Here is a 13,913-nt window from a genome sequence, read left to right as displayed (position 1 = left end):
AAAGAAATGTGAGATAACGTCTAGATGCTTTTTATAGTGGAGATCAAGTTTTATTGCTCATTTTAGACCATTCCATTGGTCTGTAAGTGAAATTTCAACCCGCCATGTAAAACGAACTCGACCATCATTAACATCCAAAATAACAACTTTTTGTGCTTGTGTCATATTCTGTAAAATCTTAGGGTTTATTTAATTAGTTGAGTTTACTGGAAAACGTAGTTTGTGACTGAGAAAGCACATAGAGAACGGCACAGAGATGTTGAAATGTTGACGCTGAACCAAAAGTGATAAACAGTGCCATCTGGTGGTGTGTTCCCTCTAGTACGCTTATCCCATAATGCAATTTGTATTATTTGGAAAGTACCACTGTGACTAAGGATAGGGATACTGTACTTAATCATATTATTGTATAATCGTAAAACAGGATTCAATATGTTTAACCATGTAGAAACGCTCCTTTAAATTCTACTAGACGCGTATTGTTTGCTTAACATGAATTAAGTTAAGCCCCGTGCACATCTCCGTTATAATGGTAGGGCCCCATACCCCATTACTTTCTCTCTAATATTCGCAGTTATGAGGTAAGAGTCTTGATGTTTGTCATGACTTTACTCGTTAAAAATTATAAGTGTAGTTCTGTTTTTGGGTAACATGAAGCCAATGACTGTGGCACAAATGCATTGAACTCATCACATGATAGCTAGCTAAAACAGTTGATGTTGCTGTACGCTGACTTGTAGACGGTCGGAAATGTACAAGTCATCTAACATGTCGAGACATGTCTCGTTCTCGAGCCTAGCCATGCAAAGTTGATAGCTAATGCAATGGTCAGCTAGATTCGTGGATATCTAGCCAACCAGCGTAGTTTAATAGTTATGTAGACTTATTCGTGTAGTGCGCAAGAAAAATGTACCACTGTCTTTTTAACAGTTTTTAGTAGTGTTAACTCATTTGCTAGCCAGCAGGTTACTAGCGTTACGGGGGGCAGTATGAAAATGTATGCACTCACTATAAAACTGCAAGTCGCTCTGGATAAGAGCGTCTGCTAAATGACTAAAATGTAAATGTTATCTCTAGATAGCTATCCTCATGCTTCATTTGTGGCAACTCATACTTGTGGTTGGCTAGCTAGCTACTCACTGACATTAGCAATTTGCCCACGAGCACACTGCACTTGCCAATATGTCTGTAATGTCACATTAAAAGAGAAAGAGAGTGTAATCTTATGGTTGATCAAAGCCCAACCTGGTCTCAAAGCATTTTAGTGATTTTAGTGAGTGCATACATTTTTCATACATTTATTATATGTAATGTTTAATGTGGTATGCATTAACAATGTCCATCCATTTAGTATGATATGTTACGAATTACAATACAATTAGTACGATATTTTACGAATTACAGTTAATACAATATGTTGTGAATGCAATTCGTACGATATTGTACAAATTACAATTTGTGGTTGCTAATGTTAGCTAGGTGGCTAACGTTAGCTAGGCTAGGGTTTAGGGGAAGGGTTAGCTAACATGGTAAGTAGTTGCAAAGTAGCTAAAATTAGTAAGTAGTTGCTATGATGAGATTCGAACACGCAACCTTTGGGTTGCTAGACGTTTGCGTTATATGTCCACCCATCATCCACCGTGACCAACCAGCCCCGTTTAGTTTTTGCCTTAAATTAAGTAATCGTCTGTCTTATGTAACCATACCAAACGTAACATATATTAATTTGAGTGTAGCGGATTTACATTTACTATGTTACAAACATGTCTATGAGACCAGGCTACAAAGCCAGCTAGCTGGTTAAGGAAAGGGGAGACCTAGTCAGTTTCAACCAACCAACCAAAATGGGTCTAACCTATTTAACCCAACCCCTCTGAATCAGTTAGTTGTTATTGTACTGTAAAACGATTAGTTACCGGAGTGTAACTCCAGTTCTATGAGTGGAGCGGAGCCCCATAGGGGAGCTCTGCTCCTAGTGGTTTACCCTCTGCCCTAAGGCAGCAACAGCCTGAAGCAAAATTATGCACACACCTGCAGCCAATGGGAGCACAGGTGTCCCTATAAGAGGGGACGTTTCCCCTCAATCAGCCTCCCGAGATATTATCTTCAGCGAGACTAGAGAGGGTCGGCAGGGCCTTAAGTCCTATGGGGCTCCGCTCCACTCATAGAACTGGAGTTACACTCCGGTAACTAATCGTTCTATATCGTGGAGCTCCGCCCCATAGGGGAGCTCTGCTCCTAGTGGTTTAAGGCGGAGCGTAGCGCTCCAAAATGTACTCCCTACCGAGCCTAACACTTCCCATTAAAAAATGAAAAGGTCAAGCCTAGCAATGGCCGCAACCAATTCCTGCAGTACTGCAACTAAAAACCCCTCCGGGCGTCACAATATACCGCGTCATCGGTTAAAGACCCGCCCCACCTAGTTCAATGCCAATGACTAGTGGGCAGATCACCAGAATAGAAGCTACACTAATCTGTACTAGCAGATAGATGTGCCTCAATATCCTGTGAAAACACTACCGCCCACTAATGGAATGACACCAAGTGTCACTCTACATTATGTACACAGTAGACCACCTCACTCACTCAATGGAATCCCAGAGATTAGTAGGCAGGAACAAAATATAAGTCATACTAAACTGAACACTCAGATAGATGACCTCACATTCTGTCAATTCAATACATGTCTCTACTATACTGACCCTGTCAATCAAGAGACATGCCACAAGATATGCTTTCCATCCAAAGCGGACCTGATAGAAACCTGTGTCCATCGTCCTGCTCTTCTCTCTTCTAGCTCAAGATTCCCCTTCAGCTATGCTGAGTACAATCGAGCCATAGAGATAGAAAGCCGATCTATCAAAAAACATGTTTTCCTAACCAAAGCGGACCTGATGGGAACCTGCCCATAGTCCTGCTTTATCCTCTCTTCCTGGCTCAAAATCCCCTTTCAGCTTTGCTGAGTACAGACCGAGCCAAAGAGTTAGAAAACATATCTATCCAGAATATGTCTTCCTAACCAAAGCGGACCTGATGAACACCCATGTCCACAGTCCTGCTTCTTTCCTCTCTTTCTTGCTCAAGATCTCCTTTCAGCCACGCTGAGTACAGATCGAGCCAAAGAGTTAGAAGGCATATCTCATAAATAGAAACAGAATATGTCTTCCTGACCAAAGCGGACTTGATGGACACCCATGTCCACAGTCCTGCTTTTTTTCCCTCTTTCTTGCTCAAGATCTCCCTTCAGCCACGCTGAGTACAGATCGAGCCAAAGAGTTAGAAGACATATCTAATAGATAGAAACGGATAAATGGAGACGGTGTCGACCATGACACTGCTCTACAAATATCCTCTACCCCTGTTCCTCTGAAGAGGGCAGTAGAAGCTGCTACTCCACGAGTGGAGTGAGCTCTGATACCCTGAGGCAGTTGTCGCCCCGCTGCCTCGTAAGCTGTCTCAATACCTTCACAAAGCCAATGAGACAATCGCTGTTTTGAAAGTGGTCTACCTAATGCAGCCGCACCGTGACACACAAACAGCTGAGGCGATGACCTAATCGCTGCTGTGCGCTCAACGTAACACGCCAAAGCGCGCACTGGGCACAGACAATGAAGCTTTTCCTCACTCCTCTCCCCATGAGGAGGGGGAGAAAAAGCCCACAACTCCACGGTCTGTGATCTATATGCACTGTTAATAGCCTTCGGCACAAACTCCGGGTTAGGACGTAACACCGCTCTGCTCAGATCGCCATTAATGGCAAGGCAGTCGGGTCTCGTCGACAGGGCACACAAATCACTGACACGCTTAGCGGTAGTCAAGGCGAGCAACAGCGCCGTCTTGATAGACAGCATCTTGAGGGGTATTTGATTCAATGGCTCGAACGGCGACTTACATAGCGCTTCGAGTACCAAGGCCAAATCCCACTGGGGCAGCGTGGCTCTAGGCATTGGCCTAAGCCGCCGCGTTCCCAATAAGAAACGTTTCACTAAAGGATGGCTGAACACGTTCGTTCCGCCAAACCCCTCATGACCAGCTGAAATTGCCGCTGCAAACACTTTAATGGTGGAGGGCGATTTCTGCTTATCAAACATAAACTGCAGAAAAGAGAGCACACTCTCAACCTGACAGTTCATGGGGTCCACACCTTGTGTGTCACACCATCGTGAAAAAACGTTCCATCTGCTGGTATACATCCTAGAAGTGGAACCGGCTCGTGCACCTTGTATGGTTCTGATCACTGCATCAGATAACCCACGGCGCCTCAACCTGTCCCATTCAGGAACCAAGCCTTCAGTGGTTGGCCGATTATGGGCCACTGCCCTATCGAGCCTCCCGCCTGGGTCAACGCGTCCCGTCGATGTGGAATTGGCCAAGGTGGCGCAATCAACATCTGACTCATCTCCGCAAACCACGGAGCCCCCGGGCGATCGGGCGCTATCACTATCACTGACAGCCCCTCTGACCTCACCCTGGCTAGCAGTGGGAGAATGCAAGACAGCGGAGGGAATGCATACAGGAGAACTTTTGGCCATGGGTAGTGCGCGAATGCGTCTCTTCCCAGTGGTGGCTCGTCCTGTTCCCTCAGAGAAAACCATAGGGGACATTGCGCGTTCACGCGTGACGCGAACAGATCCACCTCGGCTCTCCCGAACTGTTCCCAAATTTGGAGAACAATGTCCGGATGCAGACACCACTCGTCGTCTCGAGGACCCCCTCTTGACATGAGGTCTGCTCCTACGTTCAAGTAGCCCGGAATGTGTGCTGCTCTCAACGAGCGAAGGTGCTCGTGAGCCCACAGCCACAATTCCTCTGCCGCCCTGTGGAGGGCAGGTGACCTGACCCCCCCCTGGCGATTTATGTGAGCTACTGTGGTCCGGTTGTCTGACCAGACCAGCACATCGCGACCCCGAAGGGTAGGCGCGAAGTGGGTCAGAACCAGTCGAACCGTTTCCAACTCCAAGAGGTTTATGTGACGACCTGATTGAGGCCATGCACCTCCTATCGCTTGAGTCTGACATGTCCCTCCCCATCCAGTCAGAGAAGCATCTGTAAATACTGGAATGTAGGATGACACTTTGCCCATCGGGACTCCGTGCGTGAGAACGCTCGGATTCCTCCAATAGTCCAGGTCTGCTCTTAGCGAGAGAGGAACCACCACCAACCGATGACGTTGACGCACTGGGTCTAGTCTTAGTTGGGCGAACCATCGCTGTATTCTGCGCATGTGCAGAAGTCCCAGCGGGACCACAGAGTGGGCTGACGACATGAGACCCAAAAGTGACATGATCGACAGCGCCGTCACTGTGTGATTCGGACGACACTTCCTCAGGGCTAGCAACAATGCTACCCTTTGAGGGTCCGAAATTCGAGCCCTCATCATTACAGTGTCTATCTGTAGCCCCAGGTAGCCAATATGATGACTGGGCCAGGGTGCGCTCTTTTTCCAATTCACAGCGAACCCCAGACGCGTGAGATGAATCACTGTCTGTTGTGTGAGTGAACGCCAGCTCTGCTGACGGGGCGAGAACCAGCAGGTCGTCTAGGTAGGCTAATAGCCTTATCCCTTGACGACGCAGCGGCTCCAATGCCACCTCCACACATTTGGAAAACGTTCGAGGTGCCAGGGCGTACCCGAATGGCATCCTCGTGAACTCGTACGCCACCCCTTGAAAGGCGAACCGCAGAAACTTCCTGTGACGCGATTGTATCGGCACATGGAAGTACGCGTCCTTTAGGTCTATGCTTGTACAAAAGTCTCCTTTCTGGACACATTCCAGTAGACGTTTTGTCGTCAGCATTCGGAAGGGTCGTTTGGTTATGCTCTCGTTGAGAGTGCGTAAATCCAAAATCGGCCTCACTCCCCCCGTCTTTTTGGGCACTAGGAAATAAGGCGAATATAGCCCTTTGTTCCTTTGCTCCCGGGGAACTACTGTGACCGCCTCCTTCACCAAAAGTTCCGTAATCTCTGACATCAGAGCGGCCACTTTGTCCGGCGTTTTCATCACCGTCTCCACCACTCCCCTGAACGGGGGTGGGGTTCGATGGAATTGGAGGGCATAACCCTTCTGCAACGTCTGTTCTAGCCAGCGTGAGAGGGTACAGCTTCGTTGCCACTGCCAGCAATGCAGAGAAAGCGGGCGCGCACGAAGCTGTGGTGCATCCAGTAGGAAGGACCTGTATTCCTCTATGGCCCTCGCCGCCGCTATTCCCCAGCACTGGGTTGGTGGAATAGCCCAAGGCGGGCCCCCCTCGAAAGGGAGAGGAAACATAAGCTCGTTCTGAGAGAATCGGAGGCCTTGATACGTCAGTTACGTCTGTAACTCTAGTATTCCGGCCCTCCGTGAACGCAGCACGGTTTTGAGCTGCACTGACTGAGGTATTAACCTGAGACAGAGCGCCCTCCCCGGATAGCGATTGCGTCATCATGTCATTGTCTGACTGAGACTGCTGCTTGCCATGAGATCCGTCCACTGCAGTACTCAACAGAGTCTGGAAAGTGTGGTCTCTAACTGGTACCACAAGGTGGCGCCACAATACCTCTTTTTTACTGGTCTCATGAGGCTGCTCAACAGCACACTCTGGGTGTGGTGAGCTGCACTCAGAGTAGTGGGCATTGTTACGTTCTGAATTAACCGGGGGCGCCCATACATTGGTTACACCTGTAACTCTAGTATTCCGGCCCTCCGTGAACGTCGCACGGGTCTGAACTGCGCTGGCTGAGGCGTTAGCCTGAAGCAAGGCGTCATTCCCAGTTAGCGGCTGCGTCTTCATGTCATATTTAGACTGAGACAGCTGCCTGCTATGTGAGACCTTTACTACAGAGCTCATAGGAGTCTGTAGTAAAATATCTTTATTAGGTGAGCTAAGGCTACGCCTTGCTACCTTTTTCTCTTTCCTCTCCTGAGTGTATTCAACTACGCACCCTTGGTGGGTTGAGCTACACTCAGGATGGTGAGAGAAATTCATAGGACGTGAAGTACTCTGCAATGTGTCATGGAAGACAGGCCCTTTTGTGACAATGTCAGTGAGAGCCAGCTCTTTATTCACACAACAACAATAAACATTTCCCTCCATGCCCTGAACAGTAGGGTGGGGGGGAACAGTGGGCTCTGTCGCGTCTTGCGCCGAGCCGTCATCCGTCCTCTCCCCCTCGTCCCGTCATTGACGCCGTCGTTTCTGGCTGACCTTCTGGTGTTGCCAGGACGGTTTTGTGACGACCTCTCTCGCCGGCGGAATCGTCGCCACCACCGTCGTCGCTGGAGGGGCCGAGCCCGCTCGCCTGCTGTCGGTGGTAGGCGCCTGTCGCCTGGCCCGTCGCCTCCCTGTAGTTCTACTGGGGGCGTTGGAGGTTGACGGGTTATTTGAGGCCCTGCTAAACTTGTGTTTAGCCAGGTGCTTTCTCTCCTCGTCCAGCTTACCAAAGCGTTCCGTCGCCTCCTTAACGGCGACCCCAAAGAGGCCCTCGCTAGAGACGGGAGCGTTTAGTAGCGAGGCTCTGTCCGTCTCCTTCATGGCGAGGTGACGTTCCATAACCACCGAGGTGGCCATGGACCGGCCTGCGCATATCGCTGACGCCTGTGTCAAATGAAGAATAGCGCCAGAAATCCTGGACGCCTCTTCAATCTCCTCGCTGGTCAACTCAGACCTACCCGTTGTTAGACGGGATAGGGAGGCCGCGAGGAGGGCAATGTTGTTAGCCGCTGACATAGCCTGGGCTCCCAGCGTAAAAGACTTCTCAGCCAGCTGTGCTGTGAGTCTGTCTTTTTGTGCTGGCAAGGTGGCTTTCTTGGAGGCCGCCCAGGGACTCGAACCCGGCACGATACGCCGCCATGGCGCTCTCGAGCCTAGGGATTCCCTTAGCAGCCCACTCACGTCCAGCCACTCTCGTGAATGGGGTGTACACCTTGGCCGGCGAACGCGCCGCCAGGGGTGTATCCCACGAGCCCTCGACATATTTCCCGAGGGAAGGCATAGCAGGAGCCATCGGCTCAGCTGCCTTCCTCGGTCTAGAGTAGGGGCCGCCCTCCATCATGTCGACCTCCACAGGGGGGGGAGCAGGGGGCAGCGCTATCTCTAGTCGGTTGGCGGCTCTCTCAATGAGTTCGGGGAAGTCCGAACGCAGAGAGGCCGCTGCGAAGGACAGGGCTGCTGACGTAACAGAGCCCGTGTCGTCATCGCACAAGGAGCCTTCAGATCTCACACTCCCCATAGGGAAGGGGGTCTTGAAGGTTGTCGCCAGAGGGTCGGATTGTTCCATTGGAACATCCATCTCTGCGTCTCTCTCCTTGTCCTCCCCTGAGTCAGCACTGTCCGTCGACGCCTCTGAAGCAGAGGCGAGAAGAGACAGTACATCCTCTAGGGGGATATCCTCCCTAAAAAACGCCCAACGCTGCTTCCTCTCCTTCATAGGAAGGAGGGCGCAGGAGGCGCAATTAGGGGGATTGCCGGTCCCTTCCTTGGCATGCTGCGGCCCCAAACACACGAAACAAAGGTCGTGGGGGTCCGCAGATGCCATGGAGGAGCATCGGCACTGAGCCCTGAAAAGGGCTTTTGGGGGTGGAAAATTTCCTGGCGTGCTCATTTAGAAGACGTCGATGGCTGGCTCATCGACGGCGATTTCTTCCTGAGTCTTCTTACTTCTTGGCTTCTTCAGTCTAGTCGTCCAGTCGCTGAAGATAATGGGAGGCTGATTGAGGGGAATCGTCCCCTCTTATAGGGACACCTGTGCTCCCATTGGCTGCAGGTGTGTGCATAATTTTGCTTCAGGCTGTTGCTGCCTTAGGGCAGAGGGTAAACCACTAGGAGCAGAGCTCCCCTATGGGGCGGAGCTCCACGATATAGAACTAGCAAATACATCAGGGTATGAAGCCTGGCTGTGTTGCAAACTATACATTGCAAACTACCAATTGCTATTAGTTAGTAGTGCAATGCTTATTTATGTCTGGAATTGAAGGCTATTAATTTGGATGGTAATCTTTTTTTTTTTTTGCTTTACCCAGCATGCTCAGGCTTCAGAAGCGATTGGCGTCCAGCGTCTTGCGCTGTGGCAAGAAGAAGGTATGGCTGGACCCCAATGAAACCAATGAGATTGCCAACGCCAACTCCCGTAAGACACTCCTCTTTACACCTCCATGCTAGGGAGACTAGCCCAATAATGGACTAAAGGTACAAATAGTTCCAAGGTACCAATAGTTGTGTTCTTGTAAGATACAGTTGAAGTCAGAAGTTTACATACACTTAGGTTGGAGTCATTAAAACTTGTTTTTCAACCACTCCACAAATTTCTTGTTAACAAAATATAGTTTTGGCAAATCGGTTAGGACATCTGCTTTGTGCATGACACAAGTCATTTTTCCAAAGATTGTTTACAGACAGATTATTTCACTTATAATTCACTGTATCACAATTCCAGTGGGTCAGAAGTTTACATACACTAAGTTGACTGTGCCTTTAAACAGCTTGGAAAATTCCAGTTAATGATATCATGGCTTTAGAAGCTTCTGATAGGCTAATTGACATCATTTGAGTCAATTGGAGGTGTACCTGTGGATGTATTTCAAGGCCTACCTTCAAACTCAGTGCCTCTTTGCTTGACATCATGGGAAAATAAATCAGCCAAGACCTCAGAAAAAAATGGTAGACCTCCACAAGTCTGGTTCATCCTTGAGAGCAATTTCCAAATGCCTGAATGTACCACGTTCATCTGTACAAACAATAGTACGCAAGTATAAACACTATGGGACCACGCAGCCATCATACCGCTCAGGAAGGAGATGCGTTCTGTCTCCTAGAGATGAACGTACTTTGGTGCGAAAAGTGCAAATCAATCCCAGAACAACAGCAAAGGACCTTGTGAAGATGCTGGAGGAAACAGGTACAAAAGTATCTATATCCACAGTAAAACGAGTCCTATATCAACATAACCTGAAAGGCCGCTCAGCAAGGAAGAAGCCACTGCTCCAAAACCGCCATAAGAAAGCCAGACTATGGTTTGCAATTGCACATGGGGACAAAGATCGTACTTTTTGGAGAAATGTCCTCTGGTCTGATGAAACAAAAATAGAACTGTTTGGCCATAATGACCATCGTTATGTTTGGAGGAAAAAGGGGTTTGCTTGCAAGCCGAAGAACATCATCCCAACAGTGAAGCACGGGGGTGGCAGCATCATGCTGTGGGGGTGCTTTGCTGCAGGAGGGACTGGTGCACTTCACAAAATAGATGGCATCATGAGGAAGGACAATTATGTGGATATATTGAAGCAACATCTCAAGACATCAATCAGGAAGTTAAAGCAAATGGGTCTTCCAAATGGACAATGACCCCAAGCATACTTCCAAAGTTGTGGCAAAATGGCTTAAGGACAACAAAGTCAAGGTATTGGAGTGGCCTTCACAAAGCTCTGACCTCAATCCTATAGAACATTTGTGGGCAGAACTGAAAAAGCATGTGCGAGCAAGGAGGCCTACAAACCTGACTCAGTTACACCAGCTCTGTCAGGAGGAATGGGACAAAATTCACCCAAGCTTGTGGAAGGCTACCCGAAACGTTTGACACAAGTTAAACATTTAAAGGCAATGCTACCAAATACTAATTGAGTGTATGTAAACTTCTGACCCACTGGAAATGTGATGAAAGAAAAAAAGCTGAAATAAATCATTCTCTCTACTATTATTCTGACATATCACATTCTTAAAATAAAGTGGTGATCCTAACTGACCTAAGACAGGGAATTTTTACTAGGATGAAATGTCAGGAATTGTGAAAAACTGAGTTGAAATGTATTTGGCTAAGGTGTATGTAAACTTCAGACTTCAACTGTACATACACTGTGAAATAGACCATGGGACAAGGATGGCCACATACAAGTTAATCAACCTGTCTACCAATCGCTCTCCCCGCCCCCCCGCAGGCCAGCAGATTCGCAAACTGGTGAAGGATGGTCTGATCATCAGGAAGCCTGTGACGGTGCATTCCCGTGCCCGCTGCCGCAAGAACACGCTGGCACGCCGCAAGGGACGCCACACGGGCATAGGTGGGTACAGAGAGGTTCACAACACTGTCATCCCATCATACAGCCAACATCATGGCCATGATAACATTGTTCAAAGTGGCTCCCTGTCCACTCTCCCTCATTTGCACTGAGAAGGTGCGTTTGTTTTAGCTCGCCAGGTGGGTGTTTGCACATTCAAGATCATTCCATTGGTCGTAAAGTTCAATCTACACCCAACTGGTGCGCCGGGCTAGCTAAAACAAACACACTTATTGAAAAATCTGGACAGTTGAAAGAAAATGTCTGGGTCCTGTAGACCTCTTGTATATTATTTTCATATATCACCAGTGCTAAAAAGGAGAGAGAATCAGAAATCTATAAATCCAATGATGACTAGGAGTTAACAAATGATCTGTTCAGGGTGTTGACCTATTACTGGGCTGTGTTAATATTTGATGATGATTCCCCCCTGCCCAGGTAAGAGGAAGGGTACAGCCAACGCCCGTATGCCAGAGAAGCTCTCATGGATGCGACGCATGAGGATCCTGCGGCGCCTACTGCGGCGTTACAGGGAGTCCAAGAAAATCGACAGGCACATGTGAGTCTACACTTAGATGTCTGAATCATCTGGTTGCAATTGTGGAAGAATGTTATCCTGGAAAAGACTGGGAAATTTGATAGTTTTGAACAAATGTATCGCTTTGTAATGAAATGCGGTGCAAAATACCACAATGACCCTGAAATTAGTATTCAAACCACAAGAGTATCTTGAAAAGTCAAGATTGTAGTGAAGTCCATTATCTGTTTATTAAAGTGATACTTGTAATCGGTGAACCAAAGTTTTGTCCTTGTAAACATTCTGTGTAACCCTGGTGAAGTGTTGAACGTCTAAGGAACCATCTCAATAGGACATACTGATTTTGTAAAACGCACAGAATTTGTGTGTCTGGAATGTGTGTGATTTGAGTGGGAACCTTTCCTTGTCCTCAACTCATTTACATTTTACATGTACATCATTTAGCAGACGCTCTTATCCAGAGCGACTTACAGTTAGTGAGTGCATACATTATTATTATTATTATATTCTTTTATTTTTTATTTATTTCATACTGGCCCCCCGTGGGAATCGAACCCACAACCCTGGCGTTGCAAACGCCATGCTCTACCAACTGAGCTACATCCCTGCCGGCCATTCCCTCCCCTACCCTGGACGACGCTGGGCCAATTGTGCGCCGCCCCATTGGTCTCCCGGTCGCGGCCGGCTACGACAGAGCCTGGATATAACTCCCAGTACACTCTCTCTCTCCAGGTACCACAGCCTCTACTTGAAAGTGAAGGGTAATGTCTTCAAGAACAAGCGCATCCTAATGGAACACATTCACAAGCTGAAGGCAGACAAGGCTCGCAAGAAGCTCCTGTCGTAAGTCGACACTACAACTCCCATCACCTAGCCAAAACGAATGATCATTTGGCTGTCATAATTCCTGGACTATGGTTAAATTTCACTTCAGATGTGTAAACCAAGGTTTATCAATGAAATCAAATGTTTAGTTCTTGACAAACTAACCCAGATTTAAACCTAGCCCTGGATTAATTGAATCGGAGTCCTTTAGAACCTGGGCTGTAATTTGTTTGCGTTCTGTAACCTCTCATCTGTCTCTCGCTCACCAGTGACCAGGCCGAGGCTCGTCGCTCGAAGACCAAGGAGGCCCGCAAGCGCAGAGAGGAGCGCATAGCGGCCAAGAAGGAAGAGCTCATCAAGACCTTGTCAAAGGAGGAGGAGACAACCAAGAAATGAGTCGCCCCTCCACCCCCGTTCCTCCTTTTCAATGTTAATAAAAATAATTGACCCAAAACAGACAAGGCTCAGTCTCCGTCTGTGATATTATACTATATGCTGGAGTTTTTTGCTATTGCCACCAATACCAAGGGCTGCATTTATAAATATTCCATTGAAAAAATACCACAACTTGTTCAGTGCCTTCAGAAAGTATTCTTACATCCCTTGACTTTTTCCACCTTTTGTTGTCATACAGCAGGGTTCTTCAATTCCGGTCCTGGAGAGCAGAAACACTTCTGTTTTTTATTTCTACCTGGTAGATAATTGCACTCACCTGGTGTCCCAGGTCTGAATTAGCCCCTGATTAGAAGGAGAGGATGAAAAACAGAGGTGTTTCGGCCCTCCAGGACCGGAATTGAAGAACCCTGTCATACAGGTTGAATTAAATATTTATTAAATAGAGATTGTTACTGGCCTACAAAAAATACCCCATAATGTCAAAGTAGAACTGTTTTTAGACATTTGTACAAATTAATAAACAAAAAGCTGAAGGGTTTTGAGTCAATGAGTGCTCAATCCCTTTGTTATGGCAAGCCTAAATAAGTTTTGGAGTAACAGTTTAGTCATATAAGTTGCATGGACTCACTGTGTGCAATGATAGTTTTTAACATGAGTTTTGAATGACTACCTCATCTCTGTACCCCACACATACAATTATCATTAAGGGCCCTCAGTTGAACTGTGAATTTCAAACACAGATTCAACCACAAAGACCAGGGAGGTTTTTCAATGCCTCGCGAAGAAGGGCACCTATTGGTAGATGGGTAAAAAACAAACAGACATTGAATATCCCTTTTGAAATTAGTGAAGTTATTAATTACACTTTGGATGGTGTATTAATACACCCAGTCACTACAAAGATACAGGCATCCTGCCTAACTCAGTTGCTGGATAGGAAGGAAACCGGTCAGGGATTTCACCAGGAGGCCAATGGTGACATTAAACAGTTACAAAGAAGGAAGCCTGTACAGAATACAAATATTCCAAAACATGCATCCTGTTTGCGACAAGGTACAAAAGTAATACTGCAAAAAATGTGGCAAAGCAATTAACCTTTTGCCCTGAATACAAAGTGTTATGAT

The 13,913-nt window shown here is 47.4% G+C and overlaps 1 protein-coding gene across 1 annotated transcript; it reads left to right on the top strand.

Moving 5' to 3' along the window:
• The first annotated feature begins 519 nt into the window (after positions 1-519).
• LOC311125472 (large ribosomal subunit protein eL19) lies at positions 520-12,848 on the top strand. The gene is made up of 6 exons (XM_084158407.1): positions 520-581; positions 9,000-9,106; positions 10,911-11,033; positions 11,469-11,589; positions 12,301-12,411; positions 12,663-12,848. The coding sequence occupies exons 1-6, from the start codon at positions 577-579 to the stop codon at positions 12,787-12,789; spliced, it is 594 nt and encodes a 197-aa protein (XP_084014533.1). The 5' UTR covers positions 520-576; the 3' UTR covers positions 12,790-12,848.
• Positions 12,849-13,913: the final 1,065 nt, after the last annotated feature.

Source organism: Coregonus lavaretus (genome assembly GCF_964263955.1).
Source record: "Coregonus lavaretus genome assembly, chromosome: 1".
In the NCBI taxonomy this organism is placed as follows: domain Eukaryota; kingdom Metazoa; phylum Chordata; class Actinopteri; order Salmoniformes; family Salmonidae; genus Coregonus; species Coregonus lavaretus.
The sequence above is the reverse complement of the archived record's forward strand: the minus strand, read 5'-3'. Positions and strand labels throughout refer to the sequence as shown.

Coding starts and splice junctions, on each gene's coding strand:
- LOC311125472 (XM_084158407.1), top strand. Junction 11,590..12,300: donor AAGAAAATCGACAGGCACAT/GTGAGTCTACAC, acceptor CTCTCTCTCCAG/GTACCACAGCCTCTACTTGA. Junction 12,412..12,662: donor GCTCGCAAGAAGCTCCTGTC/GTAAGTCGACAC, acceptor CTCGCTCACCAG/TGACCAGGCCGAGGCTCGTC.